The sequence below is a fragment of the Hippocampus zosterae genome, chromosome 8, assembly GCF_025434085.1.
Source record: "Hippocampus zosterae strain Florida chromosome 8, ASM2543408v3, whole genome shotgun sequence".
In the NCBI taxonomy this organism is placed as follows: Eukaryota; Metazoa; Chordata; class Actinopteri; order Syngnathiformes; family Syngnathidae; genus Hippocampus; species Hippocampus zosterae.
In genome coordinates, this window is record NC_067458.1 from 25,159,500 (window position 1) to 25,183,683 (window position 24,184).

At 50.8% G+C, this 24,184-nt stretch overlaps 2 protein-coding genes across 2 annotated transcripts; one reads left to right on the forward strand and one right to left on the reverse strand.

The window, feature by feature from the left end:
• Positions 1-2,429: 2,429 nt before the first annotated feature.
• On the forward strand, positions 2,430-14,078 carry igfbp3 (insulin-like growth factor binding protein 3). The gene is made up of 4 exons (XM_052073630.1): positions 2,430-3,132; positions 5,332-5,582; positions 7,161-7,280; positions 13,770-14,078. The coding sequence occupies exons 1-4, from the start codon at positions 2,760-2,762 to the stop codon at positions 13,887-13,889; spliced, it is 864 nt and encodes a 287-aa protein (XP_051929590.1). The 5' UTR covers positions 2,430-2,759; the 3' UTR covers positions 13,890-14,078.
• Positions 14,079-16,905: 2,827 nt separating this feature from the next.
• On the reverse strand, positions 16,906-19,881 carry igfbp1a (insulin-like growth factor binding protein 1a). The gene is made up of 4 exons (XM_052073638.1): positions 19,227-19,881; positions 18,890-19,059; positions 18,559-18,687; positions 16,906-18,041 (listed from the first exon to the last, which is right to left on the reverse strand). Exons 1-4 carry the CDS (start codon positions 19,615-19,617, stop codon positions 17,931-17,933), a joined length of 801 nt encoding a protein of 266 aa, XP_051929598.1. The 5' UTR covers positions 19,618-19,881; the 3' UTR covers positions 16,906-17,930.
• Between the last annotated feature and the right edge of the window lie 4,303 nt (positions 19,882-24,184).

Here is a 24,184-nt window from a genome sequence, read left to right on the forward strand (position 1 = left end):
GAATCGGTTGCCAGCCAATCGCAGGGCACACAGAAACGAACAACCATTTGCACTCACACTCACACCTAGGGACAATTTAGAGCGTCCAATCAGCCTGCCACGCATGTTTTTGGAATGTGGGAGGAAACCGGAGCACCCGGAGAAAACCCACACAAGCCCGGGGAGAACATGCAAATTCCACACAGGGAGGCCGGAGCTGGAATCGAACCCGGTACCTCTGCACTGTGAAGCCAACGTGCTAGCCACTGGACTACCGGGCCGCCCCATCGTATTTCATGCCATGTCATTTGGAAATGTGTGTTGGCATAACAAAAAATAAATAAATAAAAAAAATCTAACTTGAAAGGAAACTGAAAAAATAAATTGGCAAGAAAGTCAAATAATATTTGAACATAATAGCAATTTTTAAAAAAGACACAAGACAGACATTGGCCTCTTAGGGGCAGCGTGTTGCCATGCATGCATGCAATGGAATAATCACAATCCATTGAGAATAATGTTGCAATTGGACATTGTACATGAAAATTGTTTGGAACTGATCGAGCAAAAATCGCTGCCGGCTTCGAGCGACTGCAGAATCACATACGCCAGGGGTCCCCAACCTTCTTTTTGGCCCCACGATCCGGGTTTATGTCAGACAATATTTTCAGGGAGCGGCATTTAAGATGTGGCGGATTAATACAAGAAAATAATATGGTATGAGCTGCATGAAAACTGTGCCGTTTTCGAAATATAATTATAGTAAACACAAGGAGCGTCTAATCTGTCGGCAACACCGATCGCTATGGTAATGTTTAATGCCTTCAAAATACGATACAACGCAAATTCAAAGTGCATGAAAATGACTCACCACAGCCCCGAGCTTGATTTTCTGCAACCCCCCCCACCTCACAGAAGGTAGGATGTCGGACATAGTGCTACGGTGGCGATCTCAAGAGTATAGACTCAAGACTAACTCCGGCATTCTGTGTTTAGCTTAATTGGTCACGTGACGGAGAAGCGTGGTTTGACGTGAGTCAAGCGTGACACAGACGGATGTAACGGAGAATCCGGTAATTTTTCAAAATAAAACATCTTTCGTATTCCGAAAAAAATAAAACGGAATTAAGGCAAGTTCCTTCTGTGAGGCCCGGTACCGAATGCCCTGCGGACCGGAAGTTGGGGACCCCTGACATACGCGACATGCCTGCGACGCAAGCAACCTGGTGCGTCGGGGCTACTTTCCCAATGTCGGTAACTTGTAAAGGCGACGCGCCGATCGATGCCTGAATCGTTTTTCTTTGATTTTTAAAGCTGGGGGGGGGGGGGGGGGGTAAAATGGCACGTTAAATATTCCAACTCTGCCACTTGTTGGATGACCACATCAACTGTATTCCCAGCAGGGGGGCAGCGTTTTGCTGAATTTGTTGAAAGGCGAGGTAACTCGTACCTTGGGGTGGACAGGCCGACAATAAAACAAACCAAAGGGTCAGAAGTTGAATATTAGAGACACGCAAAACTGCAGAGAGTCAAGTAATAAGAAAGGTAATCTTAGCCCGAGAAATGTTATTGCTATTCCGCCAGGGTTTCCTTCCACTTTGCTTGTTATTCATAATGTAGTCTCAACACCTTTTCTGCTTCTGTGGTGGAAATCACACAATGACTGATACTGATTGCTTTATTTTCTCAGTGTGTACCCAACTCGGGTGTTTGTTATTGCAGAACAGGAGGGTATGCTGGATGGGGGGGGGCGAGGGGCAGGGGGGCGGGGGCATGCTACGCCTGCACAATCCGAACCGTGCCTTTCTAAGAAGGCCAAATCTTGTGGGGTCCACTGGCACGCAGGGGGTCCCACCGCTGGGGGGTGAGGGTTCAGCAGGTCCCGGAAAAGCAAACGCTGCTGTTTGAACAACGGGGCTCGGTACGCTCTGAACAGTAAAGCGATGCTTCTTTGACTACTATTCGTTGTGTGTGTGTGTGGGGGGGGGGGGGGGGGGGATCTTGAACGTATTCTATGAAGAGCACACGAGGCCCTAAACGTTGTTCCTTTTGCATCGCCTACCAAAGGCGGTGTCACCAATGCTTTGCACTTGCCCTCCATACCAGCAGGTGGTGTGACCACTCGTGAAAACTTCCAAGGCGACCTTTTGCAGACTTTTGACTTGACTCATAAGAGCCCACTGAGGGAAAACAATTACAATGTGGCCCGCGACAAAAATAAGTTTGACACCCCCACTGTAGAATTATTTAAAAAATATATTTTAAAAAAATTATTGGTTGGTTGGTGTTGTTTGTGAGTCTGGAACGGATTAACGGCATTAGTATTCATTTGAATAGGGCGTGACAATTTGGGGTTTGAAGTGGTGTCACAGAACGAAGTGAACTTGTAAAACAAAGGCAGCGCCCCCCCCCCCCCCCCCCCCGTGATTTCATTGCTCCAGACCTCGTCGCGGCAAAGTGCAAACGCTCAGATTGCGCAGCCGAACAGGTTGCGCGCGCACGCGGGGGCCCCCCTCGTACAGTGGAAAGGATGCGAGGAGTCAGTGGGGGAGCGGCTCCGTCGTCTGAGCGGATGTGGCGGTCCCACATGTCTGGACTCTCCGTTTACATTATTCATACGGTGGGAGGGAGTGACTTGTTGGCCTTTTGCGCCGCCGTATAAAACGAGGAGTCGGCGTCAACGCAACTACAGATGGAGAAGGGCCGCCGCCTGGCAGCGTCACCGAGAGCCGACCCCGACCCCGACCGCGTCCACTCGTGACCATCGCCATCGGCACACCATGCCCGCGCTCCGCGTGCTCTGTCTGGCGGCCGCGCTGGCCGCGCTCGCGCGAAGCGGCATCGCCGCCGTGGGGCCGCTGGTCCGCTGCGAGCCGTGCGACGCCGCGGCGCTGCTGCAGTGCAAGCCCCTGCCCGATGACTGCGCCGAGCGCCTGCGGGAGCCCGGCTGCGGCTGCTGCGTGATGTGCGCCCTGGGCCGAGGGCGCGCGTGCGGAGTGTACACGGCGCGCTGCGGCTCGGGTTTGACTTGCCAGCAACGGCCGGGCGAGAGCCGACCCCTGCAAGCTCTCTTGGAGGGACGGGGAGTGTGCGCGAGCGCCGGCGCGCCGAACCCAAAACTCGGCGCCATCCCGGTCCCGGCGCAAAAACAAGGTAGGCAGGCGGCGGAATCGGTCGCGATGCGCGCTGCCGTTCGGCCGGGAAGGGGACGAGGCAGAATTCCACTCCACCTGGCTTTGTTTTGCACCTTGCCTTCGCTTCCGCCGCACATTTCCTGGGTCGTGGGGGCGCGTTTGACGTTGGCGGAAGGCTTCAACAAATTCCAAGTCGCGGTCGGCGTCTTGCGCACAACGCGGAATGGCTCCACGTCAAATGGGGACCTCCGACGTGACGCACAGCTGTGCCGAAGGGGCTCGAAGTCGAGCGCACGACGGCGTTTGCGTTTTTGGACCATTGCGAGCGCCCGCAAACGCGTCCTCGGCGAACGCAGCATGAACGACCGCCCTGCCCAAAAAGTCACCTTTCCCCCGTCTCTTGGTACAATTTGACTTCTCGTGATGTTTGGTGTGAAAGCAGACGGCGCTGTTCGCAGTGGCGAGATGGCACACACGCCACCGGTGTGTGAATACACACCGGTTGTGTGTTTAGGCGCTGCTGACGTCACGAACCCAAATCTCTGTGTGCTTTTTCCTTCTCTTCGGTTCTCGGCTTTGGCTGCGGCGAATCTTGCACCAAATTGTCGCACAAACACATCGCTACAAGCGGCCACCAGTGTGCTTTCACACTTGCACAACACCCCCCCACAAGTGGGCTTCGATTTGCCCCCCCCAAACTTGGTCTCTTCTTCTGTGCGAGATGTGCACAATGTGCTTCTGCCATGAAATACAAACAGCACCAAAACAGATGCGTGTGTTATAAAAATGATCAAGTGGTCTCTTCCATGTGGTCCCGTTATTGCTCTGCATCTCCAGAAGCTTGGTCAGAACCTCCAACTGTGATGCGTCCAACCACACCTTGGACGTGGTATGAATTTGAGTTGCTTTTGATATCGACAAACAGTGCTTGTTCCATCGTCCTTTGTTATCGCCAGTCAAATGACTTCAGCTAAACGGTTTCTTTGGTGATTGGAGAGCAAAGCCACAACCATCGAAATATCGGCTTCATGTTATCTCATGCGCAACCTCATCTTTGACTAAATACGCAGAGCAAGTCAACTTGAAAGGAACTGCAAGATCTCCATTTGCGGATGGTGTAAAGTGGCCACTTCTGTTTCCAGTCGTGCGTCCCAACTGCCCAATAGTTGTGCTGCAAGGGGGGGGGGTGGTTTGAAAAATATAGGATAGATGATCATAATCACGTGTCTCTTGAATAAATTCCTATCATGATGCCAAGGCTTTGACGCACGCTGTTGTCATATGAATGAAATACAATGTCGTCCATCACGCAGTTCCGTGGGGCTCAGAATCGGTCTGCCTGTACCTCAACCAAATCCCCCAAATTTGTGTTACACCACCTGCACCACAACTTAGACCTGCTTTCTTCTGTTTCTAACGTGTAGTCTACTTTCGGTCGCCAAACAGTTCAACAAGACTTGCAAATGAAGATTTTGCGCTGCGTATTGTGGCCACCTCCAGCACCGAAGTTGCCCATCCCTGCATGACGATGTTCATCCGTTCTACGTCTCTGAGCAGTACTCAATGACGATTGACTTCCCATGAAGTGTCACGTTCAAGCAGTACCTGACATAACTCTTTGCCACTGGAGTCTTGCCTTGGATCTGTCAAAGATGATCTCGTCCCGGCTAACTTCGGGCTAACTCGTTCATAACTTGACCTTGAAAAATATACGCGCACGTGTGCGGATGATGACCGGGGAGAAAAAAAACAAGTTGTGATGGCACGCAGAATTCCAAAAGTAACAGCCGTCTTCATCAAAACAATCAGACTCCGTCAGGTTTGACGGCTAAAGCCAGCGCCCCTCTCCTCCCCCCACACGGAAACTTTTAAGTACTTTTAAGTACTATTTAAGTTTGAATCAAAGTGCTTGAGGCGGGCACGGATACACATCTACCGTACTTATACGTGCACTTGGCAGAGGTGGAGCCCGAAATTGTGTGGTCACGCGAAAGCCTGGCTCGGTTTCTCTCACTCGGAACCCGAAACCTGTTTGTCTTCGGTCCTCCTTCCTGGACCGCAAGGTGTCCTGCTAACACACGCTAGGATTAGCGAACGGCCATTCGAGCGTGCTGAAATGAAAGCAGGCTTTCCTACATTCTTTGCAGCATTCTGCGCTAGTCGAGTACAGTTGCTCCATTTGCGATAACCCCACTTTTTTTTTACTGTCCTCATGCAGACCGCGGGCGAAACGGGGTGGAGGAAGGCCCCGCCAACAAGACGGCGGCAATGAGCGCGTTGCCGCCATTGTCGACCGTCAAAGGCGGTCAGAGCGGAGGCGTGATGGACACCAGGCCTCCGTTACACAACGAGCTGATAAGGAAAGATCAGAACAGGAAGACTCACAGCTACAAGGTGGCGTCGGTGTCGGAGGGAGCCAACGCCGACATGCAGAACTTCTCCATGGAGAACAAAAGGGAGTCTGAGTATGTAAGTCAAGGCCAATGAGATGTCTGAAAGAAAAAAAAAAGATGCGCTTTTCATCTTCTTGTGCACTCAAAGTCATGAAGTTGCGGTTCCCGATTTAGAGCCATTTCATTTTACGCAAGCAGATTTCAGGGCAACGTGTCTGAAACTGCGCAGCTTTGGCCTCCAGCGTTATTGCCGCATCACTTTGGAGTCAAGATGTCAGCAATTCCTTTGATTTAACATTTGAAGGGCATGCCGTTCTCTACTTGCTGCCATTTTCATACCAGCACTGTGAATGTCGGCGCATGGCCTTGTGCTGAAATACGGGCAAGGGCAGTGTCATGCGTGAGCTAACTCAATGTGCTTCATAGTACTGGGATTAACTCATTCAGTACCAGCCAATTCTAGACCAAGTCTGAAAAGACGTTTAAAAACGTCATTGGGAGTGAAAGAATTGAATGCTCAGAATTTTCTAGAGCAAGTCTGAAAAGACGTTTAAAAACGTCTTTGGGAGCGAATGAGTTGAAAGCTCAGAATTTTCTAGAGCAAGTCTGAAAAGACGTTTAAAAACGTCTTTGGGAGCGAATGAGTTGAAAGCTCAGAATTTTCTAGAGCAAGTCTGAAAAGACGTTTAAAAACGTCTTTGGGAGTGAATGAGTTGAAAGCTCAGAATTTTCTAGAGCAAGTCTGGAAAGACGTTTAAAAACGTCATTGGGAGTAAATGAGTGGAAAGCTCAGAATTTTCTAGAGCAAGTCTGAAAAGACGTTTAAAAACGTCTTTGGGAGTGAATGAGTTTGTTGGATTTATTAATTTTTTAGTAATCATACATTCGCGTATTATTCGATTGATTCTCGCGTCGTCAATTTATGCTCGCAAAGAAGAATGCTTCTGAGTTGAGTGTCAAATTGGACCAACCTGACAGAGTTGAAAGCTCAGAATTTTCTAGCCCAAGTCTGAAAAGACGTTTAAAAACGTCTTTGGGAGTGAGTGAGTTAAAAGCTCAGAATTTTCTAGAGCAAGTCTGAAAAGACGTTTAAAAACGTCATTGGGAGTGAATGAGTTGAAAGCTCAGAATTTTCTAGAGCAAGTCGGAAAAGACGTTTAAAAACGTCATTGGGAGTGAATGAGTTGAACGCTCAGAATTTTCTAGAGCAATTCTGAAAAGACGTTTAAAAACGTCTTTGGGAGTGAATGAGTTGAAAGCTCAGAATTTTCTAGAGCAATTCTGAAAAGACGTTTAAAAACGTCTTTGGGAGTGAATGAGTTAAAATCTCAGCATTTTAAAGCATTGACAGCAGGGTTGTCAAAATTTTTTTTGCCGCATCTCCCTTTGAGGGCCGTTAAGACTGAGCCACCGTATCAAGAAGTCAACGATCAGGGTTTCTTCAACTATTTCGTGAGGGGTTCCAGCATCTGCGTTATCTATTACAGACGAGAATTTAACAAAAAGAACATACGGCGCGAGTACAAGAATTTTGGGCAAAGAAGGATTTGGCAAATGCTTTGACGACACCTCCATTGGCGGCCGATTGCGGGCGCAGTAGTGCAGCGTCGCGGCCTAAAACGCTTCTTCAACGTTGTTTGTCACGTGTGCGCAGGGCCCGTGTCGTCGGGAGATGGAAAGCATCCTAAATAGTCTGAAAATCAGCAACGTGCTCAACCCGAGAGGCTTCCGCATACCCAACTGTGACAGACGAGGCTTCTATAAGAAAAGACAGGTGACCCTCACACACACACACACACACACTTCTCTACCACCAACAATCACCCCCCCCCACATTTTTTTTTTTTTGCTGCTCCGGTTGCCTTGACAGCCACATCAACACTATATTATCTGAAGGGCTACAACCATGTATTACTCCAGTCAGTGAAGCCGTCTGACTCATGCCTCACAGGAAATGAGGTCGGTCAGGTGTGTGTTGTGGGAGAACGTGGGGGGTAGGGATGTAAGAGTGCGGTTTTGGGAGCGTGTGTGGCACGGTAGCTGCGGCGGCAGGGGGGGTGGGGGGGGGGGGATGTATGGATGGCGCTTGTTTGATGGCGGTAGTTTTTCGGTTGTAGGTGGCGTGGGGGTTCTCTCGGTGAGCTGGAGAACAAATGGCGGTTGAGTTTTTCTTGTCTGTGGTCTTTTGGCTCGGGCCACCCAAAGTCAAGCCGTTTGCGAGGCGGCGGCCAGGAAGCCAGGACGCTCCGACATGTTGGCAGAGGCCCCTCGGCGGACGCAAATAGCACCGTTAAAGTTGGGCCCCCTGCGCCGCTCGCTTCGACGGAACTTATCAGTGCCGGCCTACGTCTGGATTTGGGGAGAATGGAAGGACTCACACTTTGAAGGTGCCCGGTTAGACACTCAATACGGGTTTGCGGAGTCGACGGACATTTTCGGGGTGTGCGCTTGCTTCATCTCAATGTATTGCGAGCGTAGTTGCGGTCGCCATTGTCGGCTGCGGGCTAACTCCTATGATGTATTTACACTGAAAGCTACTTAGCTACTGATTTTAGCATCTGCTTGATCAAATGTGTGAAACTGATCCGGCCTTCCCATGTGGAGTTTGTATGTTCTCCACCCCGTGCCTGCGTGGCTTTTCTCCGGGTACTCCGCTTTCCTCCCATGTTTCCAAAAAGCCTGCACGGCAGCTTCACGGACCGCTCGAAATTGTCCTTGTGAGTGCGAACGCTCGTTGGTCTATGTGTGGCCTTCGATTGGCTGGCAAACCAGTTCGGGGTGTACTGCCGGTGCCTCCTGGTGAGGAGTAGCCGATTCAAAAACAGGAATGGATGAATTGGACGTTCGCACGTACTCCTTGCACTGTGCTCACATAACCCAGGTTGAGAAACATCCACCCATCCATTATCTGAAGCGCTTTCTTCTCACGAGGGTCACGGACATGCCGGAGCCTATCCCTTTTATGACTTCGGGCAGTAGGCGGGGTACACCCTAAACTGGTTGCCCGCCAATCGTAGGGCACACCTACTGTAGACCGACAACACACCTTTGAGACAACGTAAAGCATTCACTCAACCGACCGCGCATATTTCTGTGACGTGGGAGGAAAACGGAGTACCCCGAGAAAAGCCGTACAAACTCCGCACAAGAAGGCCGCGACCCGGAGTTGAACCCCATCGCCCAGGAAGCTTTACGATCACATGAATCAAGTTGAAGAGCAGTTTGGTGTCCTGACAAAAAAAATGTCCGGCCAGTCTGAGTCCGGCACGAGACCGAGATCTTTGGAAGTAAGTTGTTGTTGTTTCATACAGACTTTAGTATGCTCCATAAGAGGACGTTTCCTACGATCCCTGTCTGATATTTGCTGACCCAAGTAGTTGTGAGACGAACTGATTTGAACTTCAAGTTCAAACTTCCAAGACTAGTTGTTGTTGTTGTTTTTTTTTGGTTGGGAGAGAGAGAGGATTCCTTTGAACCCCGTCCCAGTCTGAAACGGAATGAGTCACGATTGGAGAGCGGCGTGATTCAGCCATCAAAACAAGCCGGAACAGAATCGCAACAGGCTCCCTCTCGTCGTGTAACGTCGCCCCTTTGCCAAAGTGGCCTTTCATTCGGGTTTGCAAAACAAGAGTCTTCCTTGTTCGTTTACTCCAGCCTGTCGACAAATATCCAGCGGGAATGTGTCGGTCTGTGCGAGTGCGGCAGCGTGCCAAGCCTTATCTCCCCCCCCCACCCCCCCCACCACCCTCCCCTTTGCTTATTTAGAGGGCCGGCGGGGTGTGCGGTGTGAAGTCCATCCGAGGGAATGCGTCTTCACGGTGTGCTGCAGATTTATGACCGGAAACGCGCCGAAAAGGAGACCGTGTGAATCTTTCACCTCGACTCGCTGCAACTTCATCCGGAAAACATTTCAAACTGTCCTTTCTGTTTTTTGTCAATTCCTTTGCGAGGTGTCTGCCGATCAGAAGTTACTTGGGTTGACTTTGATGTCGTTTTCTTTTTGGTTTGCGGATTTCCATTGTGCCTTCGAAACAAAGCTCACGAGATGGATGACAGAATTGAGGAAGAACTCATCAAATCGCTCGCTGCCCATCCGACCCATATGACAGCTTGATGATCAAGTTTGGGCCAACTTGATGATCAAGTTTGGGCCAACTTGATGATCAAGTTTGGGCCAACTTGTTGATCAAGTTTGGGCCAACTTGATGATCAAGTTTGGGCCAACTTGTTTATCAAGTTTGGGCCAACTTGATGATCAAGTTTGGGCCAACTTGATGATCAAGTTTGGGCCAACTTGATGATCAAGTTTGGGCCAACTTGATGATCAAGTTTGGGCCAACTTGATGATCAAGTTTGGGCCAACTTGATGATCAAGTTTGGGCCAACTTGATGATCAAGTGTGGGCCAACTTGATGATCAAGTTTGGGCCAACTTGTTGATCAAGTTTGGGCCAACTTGATGATCAAGTTTGGGCCAACTTGATGATCAAGTTTGGGCCAACTTGATGATCAAGTTGGCCCAAAACAGCCAAAATAACCCTCAAACTAAAAAGACTGTAAACCGTAAACTCAACAATCTGACAACACAAAAAAAAAAAAAAACCAACACCCTAACACCCCCCAATCACTTTTTTGGGGGCGTCACCGCCGGAGCCGCACAGGTGGAAAAAAAGTGTCACCTCCGAGTTGCTCACTTTGCAGTTTTAAATAGGAGTTTTAATGAAGTGTCAATGTGTGTCTGGCGTGTGTATTGCTGGTAATCCGAGTGCCTCGGGAGACGTCTGAGCTGTGCGAGTCTACCTTGGCCAAAGAACAACCTATTTTTAGCTGCAGTTAAATGAATTGCTTCTTCAGTATCCCAGCGGAGGCCATGCATAGCCCGGCCTGACCCATTCATTACAGCCATCAGTCTCAACCTTTCTCCCTTCCTTGCAGGACTTCTAGCGCACGCTCGTTCTTTCGGTCCGTTGCATGACTGCGCTGATCCGGGCCTTCTGCCCACCTGGCTTTTCCCTTCCTTGTTTGGCCCGGAATCGGCTGGCGCGGGCTTGCGAATGGGACAACAGTTTCTGCGGCTCTCTGTGTACGATTTGTGTGTGTGGTGAGAGGAGGAGGAGGCGGCGGCTGGAGGATGGCAGCCAGGTGCCTGCGTACCCGTTTTCAGTCGGGGCTGACATATTGAGCATGACTCGCGGGGGGTGGGGGGGGGGGCGCAAATGTACGCGGTGACCACAATAGCTTTATAATAAGCGCTCAACCTTCGGGGGACCCGGACGGCTATTTCGGCTGCGTCTCTCTCGCATGCCCGGATTTTTAATTGGGCCTTTGTTCCCTGTCACTCAGCCACGTTGGCTGTTTATATGGTGGTGGGCGATCATGTGACATTTCGCCGGTGAGCGACACTTCTCAGAAGACGAGCGGCAAACAGCCTTTTCGATTTGCTCGCTGCCTGATTTATCGATCTCGGCAGGAATGTTGGACCGCACTTGACTTTGGAGTCAGCCGATCCTCCATCCGGCGTCTCCAGTTGGTCCGTAATGCCGCCGCTGGCCTCTCGTCGGGTACTCGTAAGAGGGAGCGTATCACTCCTACTCTGGCTCCATTTTAGAGTTCTTGTAAAGATTGTAGAGTTGTAGAGTTTTTGACTCGGCGTGAGACTTGATTTTCAGTTTGACTTTCAAAGTGCCGTCGAAACGCAGTCGACTCGAGTTGAGCGTCGAGTTATTTAACGCTCAACATTCTATTATAATCGCCTTGTCGGAGCCACCTTGAAAAAAGACTTTTGAAAGACTTGACGTGCAAAACGGGAGAGCCTGAGCTGATACTTTCAACCCAGAACAATTTGACTGCGAGGCAGACATGCTTACCGCTTGACCACCGCGCTGCCTTTCGCAACTCGAGCGCATAATTAAGACAACACGATTAAGCTGCTCTCATCTGCCCGCTCAGCTCGAAAGTAGGAGCTGGCCACCTGGAGAGGTGATCGACGATAGCCGGGTGGCGTTTTTTAATTTTTTTGGGGGGGGAGAAAGAGCTAAAAAGAACCTGATGTTAGCGCCGTTTGGGCGAACGGGGCATGCGGTCATCGCCCGGTTGAGGTATTTTAATGGGGCTGCGTCTCTATAAAGATGCCTTTGATGGTGCTCTCATGGCGCTTGATGGTGTTGACGACACCGGAAACAGACGCCTCGGCCACCCTCCAAAGCTTGACCGTGTGCCGCGCGATTTTTCCGCTGTAAAAACTGGACCGGAACCCAACCGGCCCAGTAAATCGCTCCAAAAACCAATTTCGGTTTGACTTGACTATTGTGTAATACACAACATTCATTCCTCAGCAAAGTTTTCATCAAGATTTGCGCTACTTCAGTACTGGTTTTTAGGCCAGGGTGTCCAAACTGCGGCCCGGGGGCCATTTACGGCCCGCCATCCATTTTTCAACGGCCAGCAATACGACCAAAATAATAATAATAATGACTTAAAAAAAATGCCCTTTGGCACTTGCCACAAGGTTAGTTAAATTGGTGAAGGGGGGGGGCAGACCTTGGTATGCTTTACGGTTTGGCGCTAGTCTGAAGGTGCTTCTTTGAGGGTGCACGACAAGCCTCTCAGTCCCACTTGGTCATGTGATCTTGCTACGAATCGATTGGCTTTTGATAGTCCCTGAAATTGTGCTTGTACGTTTTATACCGCTGGAAGAGTGAGATCAACAGGTGGGGCCCCCTCAGCTGTCACCGACTGAGGCCGGATATCGGCCACGAGGATTAGAGCGAGCTGGAGAAAAGCCAGGCCCGAATCATCGTGTAATTCTTTGCCTACATCATGCGGAGCTCATAAAGTTGCCACTCTACAAAACCAGGGTCCCGGCGGGCCCTTTTAAATGAGTGCCGAGGCGCGCCTGCGCAAATACGCCGCGGCGCAGTCGCGACTTGATAGCGCCTTTACGTTCGTTGGATCCAGACGAGGGCACATTGCAGGCGGCCCGCCGGGATACAACGCGGTCATCCAGTTTTGGCCGACTTTGTTTAGAGGATAAGAAGCAGCGGCGTTCTTTTTTTTTTTTTTTTTTTTTTTTTTGCGCAACAACATGTTTGTTGACGTGTGTTTAGGGGGAGCGCATGCACACGCCCTCGTGCGCTCTCAGGCCATAATCATTTCCAGATGATTTTGAGTGTCTGCCAGACTCCCAGAATAGCAACACTGGTTTTCCCTGCAAGCCTCCGACTGGCCTTGGCAAATATTTTAGTAGCGCCGTGTTTACCTTTGCACTTTTTTTTTTTTTCACTCCTGCTGCCTCGCTGTTTCTCATTCCGAGGCCTCAATTTCAAAAATAGGAAAAGGGATGTGATGTTGCAGGCGCTGGTCAAAAGCCCAGTTGGAATCCGTCACTATGATCTTTAGACACATGCAGCAGGGGTGTCCAAAATACGGCCCGGGGGCCATTTTCAGTGGCCGGTGACATGACCAAAAAAAAAACAACATTTACCGTGAGAATCCTGGCAAACTTTTCGCTCTACTCAAAGATACAAATGAACCGTTAAAGATGAAAAGAACGACACAATTTCTCTTCGAAATTAATTAATTAATTAATTAATTTTTGAGGCAAAAATAGTTTCTCCCGCTTTATGGCTGTTTGATGAAGACCTCACACGAGTGCTCCTCAAGTAACCGTTTGAAAGCGGTCACTTGATTCGAGTTTGTGCTTCTTTTTCGCTTCTGAATGCGGAGATGGGATTCGGCAGAGCCGGAGTTATTCTGTTATAGAGGGCCGTTGGCCACCCCAAAAACTTGGCAAATTCCTGCACGACTTGCCTTGACCCCTTCAACAGAAAGCTAACGAACAGTCCAAACAAAATGCAATTACGTTCTTGACTGACTTTAGCGTGTTTCAGAAAGTTGATTGATTTTAAAGTGGCCCTTTCACGCTTACATTTTTCTGTAGCCTCCAATGAAAAAGTTTGGGCACCCCTCATATACCTTTACTGCGTAAATGTCATCAATACCTCTCCTATTACCGTACCGTACAAAACAGTACGGTGCGCGATTTCCTGCTGTTGCTCGGTGAATAGCACTCAGTCAATGGGGGTGAGGGGGTTGGGGGGGGCACGTCCAGCAGTCCGCTTGACTCGCAATCAGTCAGCTCACACTCGCGTGCTCCGGACTTGACGGCGACAGGTTGGGGAAGGCCATTTTGAAGCTCAAGATGCAAAGTCAGGCCATGTCGAGTTCAACTTGCGAGACTGAACGATCGCCGCCTCTCTTTTCAGTGCCGTCCATCCAAAGGCAGAAGGCGGGGCTACTGCTGGTGCGTGGACAAGTACGGACAGTCCCTGCCCGGCTACGACGGCGGAGACGAGAAACAGTGTCACAACCGCGAGAGCCAATGAGGGCCACAAGCTGGAAGGCAGGAAAGCCAAAGAAGGGAAGAGGTGGGGGGAGGGGGGGGGTGCAGCGACCGGCGGAGACGCCCCCGTCCATCGCAAATGCCTGTTCGGCGCTACGGGTTCCTCTCGGTTGTTCTCGAGAAAAATGATCAAGCTTAAAAAACTAAACAAAACAAAGAAAATAGCAAGAAATTTGTCATCTGCACTATTTTGCTAGCGAGGGAACGAAATGAGGGAATTTCCCACTCACTTTTAAAGACCTTCTTTGTGACTGTGACCCCCCCCCCTCAAAAAATGCAGCGCCCCCATAGCAATGCGCGTCTGTCTGCCAATGTGCCACCGTGCCTGTGCCAGTGCTCGCCTTGCATTGTGCGTGCGCCGCTGTGCGATTGTGCAACCAGTTTGTTTTCCCAAAAAGCGTTTGTGTAAATACTCAACAGGACATCACGAAGCCAAGAGACCCCCCCACCCCTCGAGCTCCCCCCCCCCCCGTCACAAAACAAACAAACAAACAAACAAAAAATGCTCTCAGGGTCCTTTTTCCAGAGAAGGATGATCTGGCACGGCAGCGGCCTCAAAACTGACCTTTACACGCCTCCCCACCAGAGGAAATCCATCTCTCGCCGATCAAATGCACCCGCCCCCCCCCGGGGTGTTTTTTGCGCGTCGCATGCGCACGCTAATTAGCGGCCATCAAGAAAGCCAAAGGCTAAAAAACAAAAAAGAATCATCATGCTACCTTTCCCGGCTTCGGATCCCGGGACCTGGCTTGTGGGGGGGGGGGGGGGGGGGGGCGGATGCTCCGGGGGTCTGACTTGTGTTTTCCGCGCTGGCTTTTTTGATCCAAAATGTTGGAATGCCCCCCCCCCCTCACCTCTTCCACAAATGGAACTCACGGAGTTGCACTTAGCCTTTCTATACCGCACATGTAGGGGGGGTGGGGGGGGGCTGTTTGAGGCAAGGTGGGTTAGCGGGCTGCCTCCCATGAACCCGCCCCCGACGGAAGCTCAGGAAAATGCACGCGACGACTCCGTCGACGCGTCCCTCATCCCGCGTTGGGGCTTTTGATCGTGCTCGGGCCGGTTCCAAATGGATCAGTGTGCCCCCCCCCCCTCTTTTGTCCGTCGCCATCACCTGTTCCCGTCCATCCTGGATCCTTCCCACCCGTCCGTCCAAGCTCGTTTGTCCTCATCCTCGTCCAAACCCCCCGATGTCCGCCACGGGCTTTCTATCCGTGCCTCATCCTGTCGCTGTGTCTCTTCGGCAGTACGGTATATGGGGCTTTTTTTTTTGGGGTAGGGGGGGGCGCATATATATTTTTGTCCTCGCCTCGCCACGCGACAGCCCTCTCTCTTTTCTCTCCCCACTTGCTGAAGCGCGCGTGGGCCCGGTGGGTCTGGGCTGCCCCCGCCACCGGCGCTAGCTGCCGCTATGCTACAAGCACAAGCACTTCAAGCACTTTAGCTGCACCCGCGCAAAAAAATAAAAATAAAATTAAAAAATTGGGCCTATTTGCATCCGCGTACTTTTCCTTACAGGTCATGTCAGTGCGACATGCTGTACTGTAAATAATAACCTAGGGGGAGGGGGGGCTATCAAGAGGAGGAATCGAAGCCGCGCGCCAGGAAACTATTTCCAATGTGATTGTTGTTGGGCTTTTTCTCCCTTTGCTAAACGCTCGTACGATCGTATGCTGACAAATCAGTTGGAGGCGGGGCAACTATTCTCACAAGCGGCAGGGGGGTCCACCGAGGGAGGAGGCCCCGGCGGCCTCGGGAGAGCTTCCGTTGCCATGCCGTCCCCGCATCCTGCGCACTAAGTGGACAATGGTGCCGATGACGAATGTTGCCCGGGAGCTCGCTAAAGTCACGCCGGCAGCTGACGGCCCGGCCCGGCCCGGCGCGGCCCGTTGGTGCTACGTGTACATCCCAGCCATTCATTCAAAGACTTGACGTGGGGGGGAGGAAAAGGAATGAAAAGCCTTGAAGCTCTTTCTTCCCCAATATTTGCGAGTGTGTCTTTTTTTTAAATATATATATAAATATACAGTATATATATATGCCATACATATTGTTTCCCGGCCACTTTGTGTACAGTTCTTAAAAAAAGATGACTTATTTATCGAAAAAGAATCATAAGCTGATCCAAACCGGGTTTCTCGTCAATATGTCGAGGGACTCACCAATTGCACAGCAAACTCGAGACGGTCATTTTTGTTTTTTTGGGGGAATAGAATCACTACGTGGTGTTGTTTTTTTTTTTGTGATCTCTAATTTCTTCTGTCGCTCGTTAACTCGACTGCCTTTTAAGTCGGGCGGCGACTTTCCGAGAGAAAGTCGTCGTCGCCGCCCGTGCCGCCACGTTCGCACTTCTGGAAACTCAACTTTCACCTTTTGACCTTTTTTTTGCCTGCTGGCCACGTTACGGATCTCTCGGTTCACACGTTCAACATCGGGTTCATCCTTCCTAGTTGTCGTTTGCCCCGCCCACCCCTGACCCCCTCCAAGCATTTCTTAATACTGAACTCAAAACCTCACCGGTATCACATTATCCGAGAATGGAACTGGTCTGCTTTGAAATATCACGTGTATTTAATGTCCTTTTTTTTTTTTTTTTTTAAATAAAAAGTGAAGACATTTGAAGATTGTGCATTTGTTCATTTTGTCGGCTGATGTTTCCGCGGCGTTTTCTTAAGATTCCGAGCAACAAATCCGCCGCTGTTTTTCCGCGAATGCAATCAGGCACCCCTCAGTCTCGGAATGTGTCAATAAGGATAAAGCAAAGGGTACAAAATTTGTAAAAGAATAAAAATAAATCTGCTGGTGCCAGGCGGGCTGGCAGCGGGCGGGCACGAGAGCTGGAAGCAAATTCCTGGGCCCCCACCAGGGCAAACACGGCAGGTCAAAAGGTAGCGCGCGGCTCAATGTCCTTGGCCCAACCGTCTAAAGTTAGATGAGTGAAGACCCACCCCCTCCCTCACCCTGATAACGCGACACAAAAACACACCCAATATGCGAAGTGGGGTTAAGTCATATTTTTATTAAATATATCGACTATTTTTTTTTTTCTCCTTTACCTTACATTACAAAAGTGAGCGAGCATTTAGTCTCTTTGGAATTCGATATCAACAATACTCTCCAACAGCAGCATGTAGATCAGAACAGAGGCGCCACTTGCGAACCGCGTCATGGGTTGAACGTGTGGGACTCCCTTCTATGTGGTCATGTGTTCTTCATCGGAGCGAACGGCGACATACAAGGTAGAATGGCAACTGGCGGTGACGGACACCATCGAGAGAGGACACATAAATAGTGGAGGTAGGTCAATGTTGAGATACCCGTCTGAGCGGAGTTGCATTAACCGGACGCCGGCCCGTCATTACTATCGGCGCCGCGCGGAGCCGTGGGAAATGTTTGCCGAGACGAGGTCAATATTCCGATCCATCGGACGGTTGCGCAGTCACTCACAAGAGCTGATGGAGATTCACACGTCGGGCAACCAAAGACATTTGGATGGAAGCCAACAGAAGACGACAGACATTTGGGACACTCAGTGCTTTCATTCCTGCTCGGTTTGTCACAAAAAAAAAAAAACCTTCCGGACAACTTAGAAGGTACAACGAGCTCAACTCTGCAATGGAGTTAGTCAGGGGGGGCAAGATAAATAGATGCACATTAAAAAAAAAATGACAACAACAACGGTAACACGAAATGTTATAAATACCAATAATAATAATAATAATAATAATAATTGCACACACAGAAAAAAAACAGCACGAATTCAACCCAGTAGAAATAAATAGAGCGAAAAGTAAATGTATCGATATTTTAAAATCTCCATTCAGAAAAACAAAAATAGATTCTTTGCCTCTTCTCTTTGGGACAGACGTCGGAGAGGGAACGGGGGGGCGATGGCAGTCCCATAATGACAGTGTACCTGATTAAAACACCTCCCAAGGACCAGGTCAATAAATAAACCGCTATCAAAATGGAACGTCAGTGGCTCGCTTCTTTTCCTTTGGGAAGGACGCGCTCCTTCCTCCTTTTAAGAGCATTCGGAATCCGCCGCCAGATCGACGGAGCCGAGAATCTTCTTGCCGTTCCACGAGTTCACGCACCAGCATCGCCCCCTTGGACCTTCCAGAGACGATTCGCACTGCAGACCACCGACAATTGTGTTTTTTTAGAATCAGTTGACCTTCTACGTCAAATTACGGCGACCGCTTTTTCATCAAGTTGGTCGCAGTTGACGCTCACGCTCATGCAACAGTGTGGCTGACGTCATCACGGCTGCGACTGCATCAACCGCAGGAGAGGGTGCCGGAACCCAGATCGCAGTTTTAGTTTTAGTACCCTACCAGACGAGGTAGGGTACGGTTAAAACACGCAAAACGTGTACGCGTGTTTGTAACCGTACCCTACCTCGTCTGGTTTTAGCAACAAACAAAAAAAAACACCCCACTTTGTTTCATGAATTTAACGAACACCGCCCTTCGCTACCACTCGACTTGTTGGACCGCTGTCGCGTTTGTATTTTTGCAATGGACCAAGAGATCATTCGAACTCTGTCGGTCGAATGATCTCTGATACGTAGAGTCACAAAACACATGCAGGGTGATGTGGTCAGGATCCGTAGACCTCAAATTGTCTCACGAACACGCACGTTAACTGACCTGCTTGGGTTTGTAAAGGCCGCGCTTGTCACAGTTAGGGAGGTAGAATCTGGTCAGCTTGTCTCCTAGTTTCTGTTGGGATTTGGCAATCTTCTCCAAGGCTCTTTGCAGCTCGATATGACAAGGCGCCTGTGTGGGAGAAAGCAGGCGACGAAAAGCTTCCATCAAAAGCTCCGCACGTCGCAGGCTTTTCAAATAGTCCGCAGGCTCCCCCTAGCGGCGCCAAAGTCGTCGTGCCGCGGTTCGCGTCAAACTTTTAGCAACGTAATCCCGATGGATGAAATTGACCGCGGTCCCCCCCACACCCAAACCGATCGAGTGCGCCGCTCACCTGCTCGACTGGTTTCTTGTGGATGGCGACGAGTTTGGCTTTCATGCTCTCCTGGGCGTCGGCAGCCGCCCTCGGATCGTATGGCTTATTCTGGCCGGGGAGGTAGTAACCGAAGCCGGGGTCCGAGACCACGGCGACATTTTCCATCTCGGCCTCTTGCTCGCCCTGATCTGGAGGAAGCACGTTTGAGTTAAAGTGACGCGGGACGGATCGGGCGTCGGAGTGGACCGCTCGGCGTATGAATTGACTTGGAGAAATGAGATCGAGTGGCCGGCGAGGAAAAAAAACGGAAGGGACACAAAGTAGCGTGCGTCGCGTGTGTGTGCACGCGTGTTACCTTGTGTCTCGGGCTCGGCTGTCGGCTTCGGCTCGGAGCTCTCCGTGCACACGGCTTGCCCCCGAGTGAGCGAGTGCAGCGGTCGGGGGTCTCCGGGTCTCGGCGCGCACCGCAGTCCGGAGCCGCACGGCGCCGTGTAGATGCCGCACAGCTCGTCGGCCGCCAGGGCGCAGGCGGGACAGCATCCGCAGCCGGGCTCCCGCAGCACCTCCGCGCACCCGGGATCCACCGCGGGGCACTGGCTCAGCCTCTCGGGAGTGCACGGGGAGCATCGGATCGGCTGCGGCACCGCCACCGGGGACCCCAGCGTCCCCGCCGCCAGCACGGAGCACACCGCCGCCACCGCCGCCGCCACCACGACGCGTTTGACGTAAAATCCACCCGAAGGCATCTCGAAGTCTTTCCGCCGCACGATAGAAGAAGGCGATTGGAGCGCGATAGCGTGAATATTGACGAGGCTGCCACGGGGATCTCGCTCGGTAGACTGTTGCGTTTGATTTGAGGGGGGTTGAGGGGGGGGATGTCGAAGTGTGTGTTGCGCGCACGCAGCCCTCCCTATTTATAGCCGGCGTGTTTGACGCATCCGCGTTATGAATGATTTGAGAAAAGAAGGTGTAGTGATAGGCCGCGCTCCGATTGGCCCGCCGACGTCGGGGCCCGGCGCCTCATTTGAATACAACACACGTCACGTCAAATATTTATTTGGGAGCAGTATTCGCAGGCCGGTGACGACACGGGGGTTCGGACGCCACGCCGAAGCAACACTTGTGACTCACTCGAATCAAAATCTCCCACGACGATTTTCGCGTTTTTCCCCCCCATCACGAGTTGGAATTTGCTCGCATGCGGATTTCTCGTTGAATTACCCGGTTTGAGTGGTGACGTGGTTCTTTCAGCGCTCGGATGAATGAGCCTCCTTTGTTTCGAGTAACCCCCCCCCCTGCCACCCCCCCCCCCCCCCCCCCCACCACCACCACCTCCACCCCCATTCATTTTGTGCTCCGCAAACTTTGACCGTCCGTCCCGTTTGGGGAAACTCGCTGCGGTAACGAGCGAAAATGCGGTCGCGCACGTCCGCCCCCCCCCCCCCCCATGCGTGGGCCTTCGGAAAGGACACGCCGGTTCGAATTCGAGATAGGCAAGAACGCGTCCGTGCAGGGAGACGCCGATTGAGTCAAAAATAGTTGCGTCATTGACCGTCCCTGCTCGCGCCGTGTTGGGACTCGACGCGAGATTGAAACCCGTTTTTTTTTTTTTTTTTGCGAATTTGGCCTCCGACCAAGTCGAGTCCGGTTGAAAATGTCCAGTTTCCTCGTTTAGCAAGAGAAAAGAACTTGGGCCTGGGGGGGTGCTGACCTGACGTGTCCGCAGGCACGTCCCTCGGTCACCACCGGCTCTCTCTCTGCGGGGGGAGGAAGAAGCTTGGAGGGGCTGCCAACAAAACGGCGAGTCACGTTTCCGGGACGTCCGCCGAGTAACTTCGTTTGGGTCTCGGCGGACTCAATCGTACACGTGTGTATCACCTATTTCGTGTAAAGGACACCCCCCCCCCCCCCCCCACGTGGTGATTTCTGATGCAACGAGCGTCCCTGGGCGATTGACTCATGCAACGGCTTTCCCGGATTGCATCATCTGTCAACCGCTCCACTCACGTGAGCGCCCATTTAATTGGGGCTCGGCCCCCCCAAGTCAAGATTGCGGCGTGCGCCGAATGTCGTGAGCAATGGCGGTGCGTTTCCCACGCACCGCCACTTGTGAAATTCTTCACGCCCCCCCCCCACCCCCCTCCCCATAAAAGAAATGCCCGCTGACCACCGAATTTGGTCTGATGCTGTTCAATACTCGAACCTCGAGACAACGCCGTGAATAACACACAAGCAGAACAACAATTCACCCAATCAGAAAATCCCACGCATGCCCGCCAAAAACAAATTCACGGGCAAGAACCGTTTTGTATTTATGGGTTTGTTCAATAAATGTCTCAAAATTGCACCGGCTGTCACGTTTCGAGGTGGTGGAGGACCCCGAAAAGCCATTTGAAGAAGTGCATTGATAAAACACAGAAAACTAAATCCAAAACAAAGTCATGAAAACAAAACAAATCCAAAGTAACAAGCAAAAAACATGGCGGAAACTAGCCACAAACAAATATGGCGGCAGCCAAGAGCAAACAACGACCCGCCGGACTGCGAGTCCTTTCAAAGCCAGCGATTATCTAACGACCAACAGGTGTGCAGCTGCAGGGGGAAAAGCCCCACAGTGCCACCTGTTGGTCACAAACCGAAACACGACACCGGCGGCTGCGGCTCTCCTTGACTTCAGTCCCGGGGTGGGCAATTGATTGATCGCGTTGATGTGATGATTTTCACTTTTTTTGTTTCGGTGCGGCAGCAATACACTCGCGTCGCATTCCCACATTTGCGCACGAGCAAAAGTGTCCCGAAAGCGTTGACGTGGGTCACTACTCGTCTCACGCTCCCCCCCAAGCTGCGTCAATACATTTTTAAAAATGATGATTATTATTATGATGACAATGACGAGTGAAACAGTTTTTTTTCCAAGTTGTGGGCCTCCTCTGATAGACGTTATATTTGTGTCAGTGAGTCCTCAGATGAACCAGCATTTAAGAATGAGCCCCCCCGCACCCCCCCCACCCCCACCACCCATATGCTTCGTGTGGGTTTATGTGCTGCCAGGAGCCGAAACATAAATTAGATGATGCACGCATAGCCCACATGCGCGGCTCCCAAACCGCAAAAGTTCTCCGACAAGTTTCTGCTTGACGCACCGTTTGTAATACTTGTCTGTCTCAGATTATATGGATTTTGGAGGTGGGGGCCGGGGGGGGGGGGGGGGGTGGATAGGGGGTTGGGGTTAAAAGAGATCGTTTGTCGTCCGCTGAACGAGCAACTCAGTGGGGGCTTTAATAAGGACTTCGAGTTTGTTGACAGTATTTTTGCAAATGTGATTCCTGGCCGGAATGTTTCTGTGCCGTCGCATCGGGCGCGCAGAAGCAAAAACAGGAGTTATCTCAGGTCAGGGACAGAGCGACTTTCTATGTACGCCGCTGGATGCGAGCCCAACCCGAAGCCGCAAAGCCGAGCCCCGTGTATCGCGGCCGCGGGGGGGGCTTTGCGTCGGGGCAGACGGAGAGCCACCGTCCCGTGAAGAGGTGTTGACGGATCCTTTTCACATGTCAGACGATGATCAAGCGGCGCTTTGGCATCCAACGCGCCGCGTCTGGAAAGTTCACATTTGTCAAGAGCCCCCCCCCCCCCCGAAAAGCGTCTTGTTGTCTTGGGAGTCACGCGCTGCGTGTCCAAAGGGGGGTGTGAGGGGGGCTTTCGATGACGTATGAGCTCAAGGAGGGAGGGTGGGGGTGGAGGGGGGGGGGGACATAAAAGAATCAAACCACACCCTCAACAGGAATGCACACCTGCATGAATCCAACACGGGGCCGGCTGTGAAAGTCGAAAATATTTTGTTGGTTCTTTTATCCGAGCGGCCATAATTGTCGCTGGCTCGTTTGACGGCTCGATGAAGGATTTTCTCGAACTCGCCTCAACTGCCGTCGCTGCCTACAAAGTGCTGTACAGGGAGCCATTTAACATATCCAACAAAGAGGTCAAACAAATCGATTCGTAAAGAGACAGACGGTAGAAAGCAGCGAAGAGCAAAAAGCAAGAACAATGGTCAAACAAATCGATTCATAAAGAGACAGACGGTAGAAAGCAGCGAAGAGCAAAAAGCAAGAACAATCGTCAAACAAATCGATTCGTAAAGAGACAGACGGTAGAAAGTAGCGAATAGCAAAAAGCAAGAACAATCGTAAAACAAATCGATTCGTAAAGAGACAGACGGTAGAAAGCAGCGAAGAGCAAAAAGCAAAAACAATCGTAAAACAAATCGATTCATAAAGAGACAGACGGTAGAAAGCAGCGAAGAGCCAAAAGCAAGAACAATCGTCAAACAAATCGATTCATAAAGAGACAGCTGGTAGAAAGCAGCGAAGAGCAAAAAGCAAGAACAATCGTGAAACAAATCGATTCATAAAGAGATAGACGGTAGAAAGCAGCAAAGAGCAAAAAGCAAAAACAATCGGAAAACAAATCGATTCATAAAGAGACAGATGGTAGAAAGCAGCGAAGAGCAAAAAGCAAGAACAATCGTCAAACAAATCGATTCATAAAGAGACAGACGGTAGAAAGCAGCGAAGAGCAAAAAGCAAGAACAATCGTAAAATAAATCGATTCATAAAGAGATAGACGGTAGAAAGCAGCAAAGAGCAAAAAGCAAAAACAATCGGAAAACAAATCGATTCATAAAGAGACAGACGGTAGAAAGCAGCAAAGAGCCAAAAGCAAGAACAATCGTAAAACAAATCGATTCATAAAGAGACAGACGATAGAAAGCAGCGAAGAGCAAAAAGCAAGAACAATCGTAAAAAAATCGATTCATAAAGAGACAGACGGTAGAAAGCAGCGAAGAGCAAAAAGCAAGAGCGATCGTAAAACAAATCGATTCGTAAAGAGACAGACGGTAGAAAACAGCGAAGAGCAAAAAGCAAGAACAATCCAAGTCACCCTGAGTCGAATGCCAAAGAATCCAAGTGAGTTTTTGAAAGTTTTGAAAGAAGGAAATGAGCAAAGGAGCTGCGCTCTTTGGAATTTCAAGACGATACGTTTCGCCAACTGGCCGCTCCCGGCGGACGACTTGCTCATCGTTCTTTGTTTTTCGAACGCTAGAATTTTACCGGGTCGAACTTTGAGGCCGAAATCTGGAAAGTGGGACCGGATGTTGAGACGCCGTGACGTCAAGCGAAGCGCCCCGGCTCGATGCGGTCCTGTAAAAATCGACCAGCTCGTTAGCGTGCGGCGGGATGTTTGAAAGCGAGCGTTTGTGTTTGTGAACGTGCGCCATTGGCGCACCTTTTTTTGCATGTGGGAAACCCAGGAAAT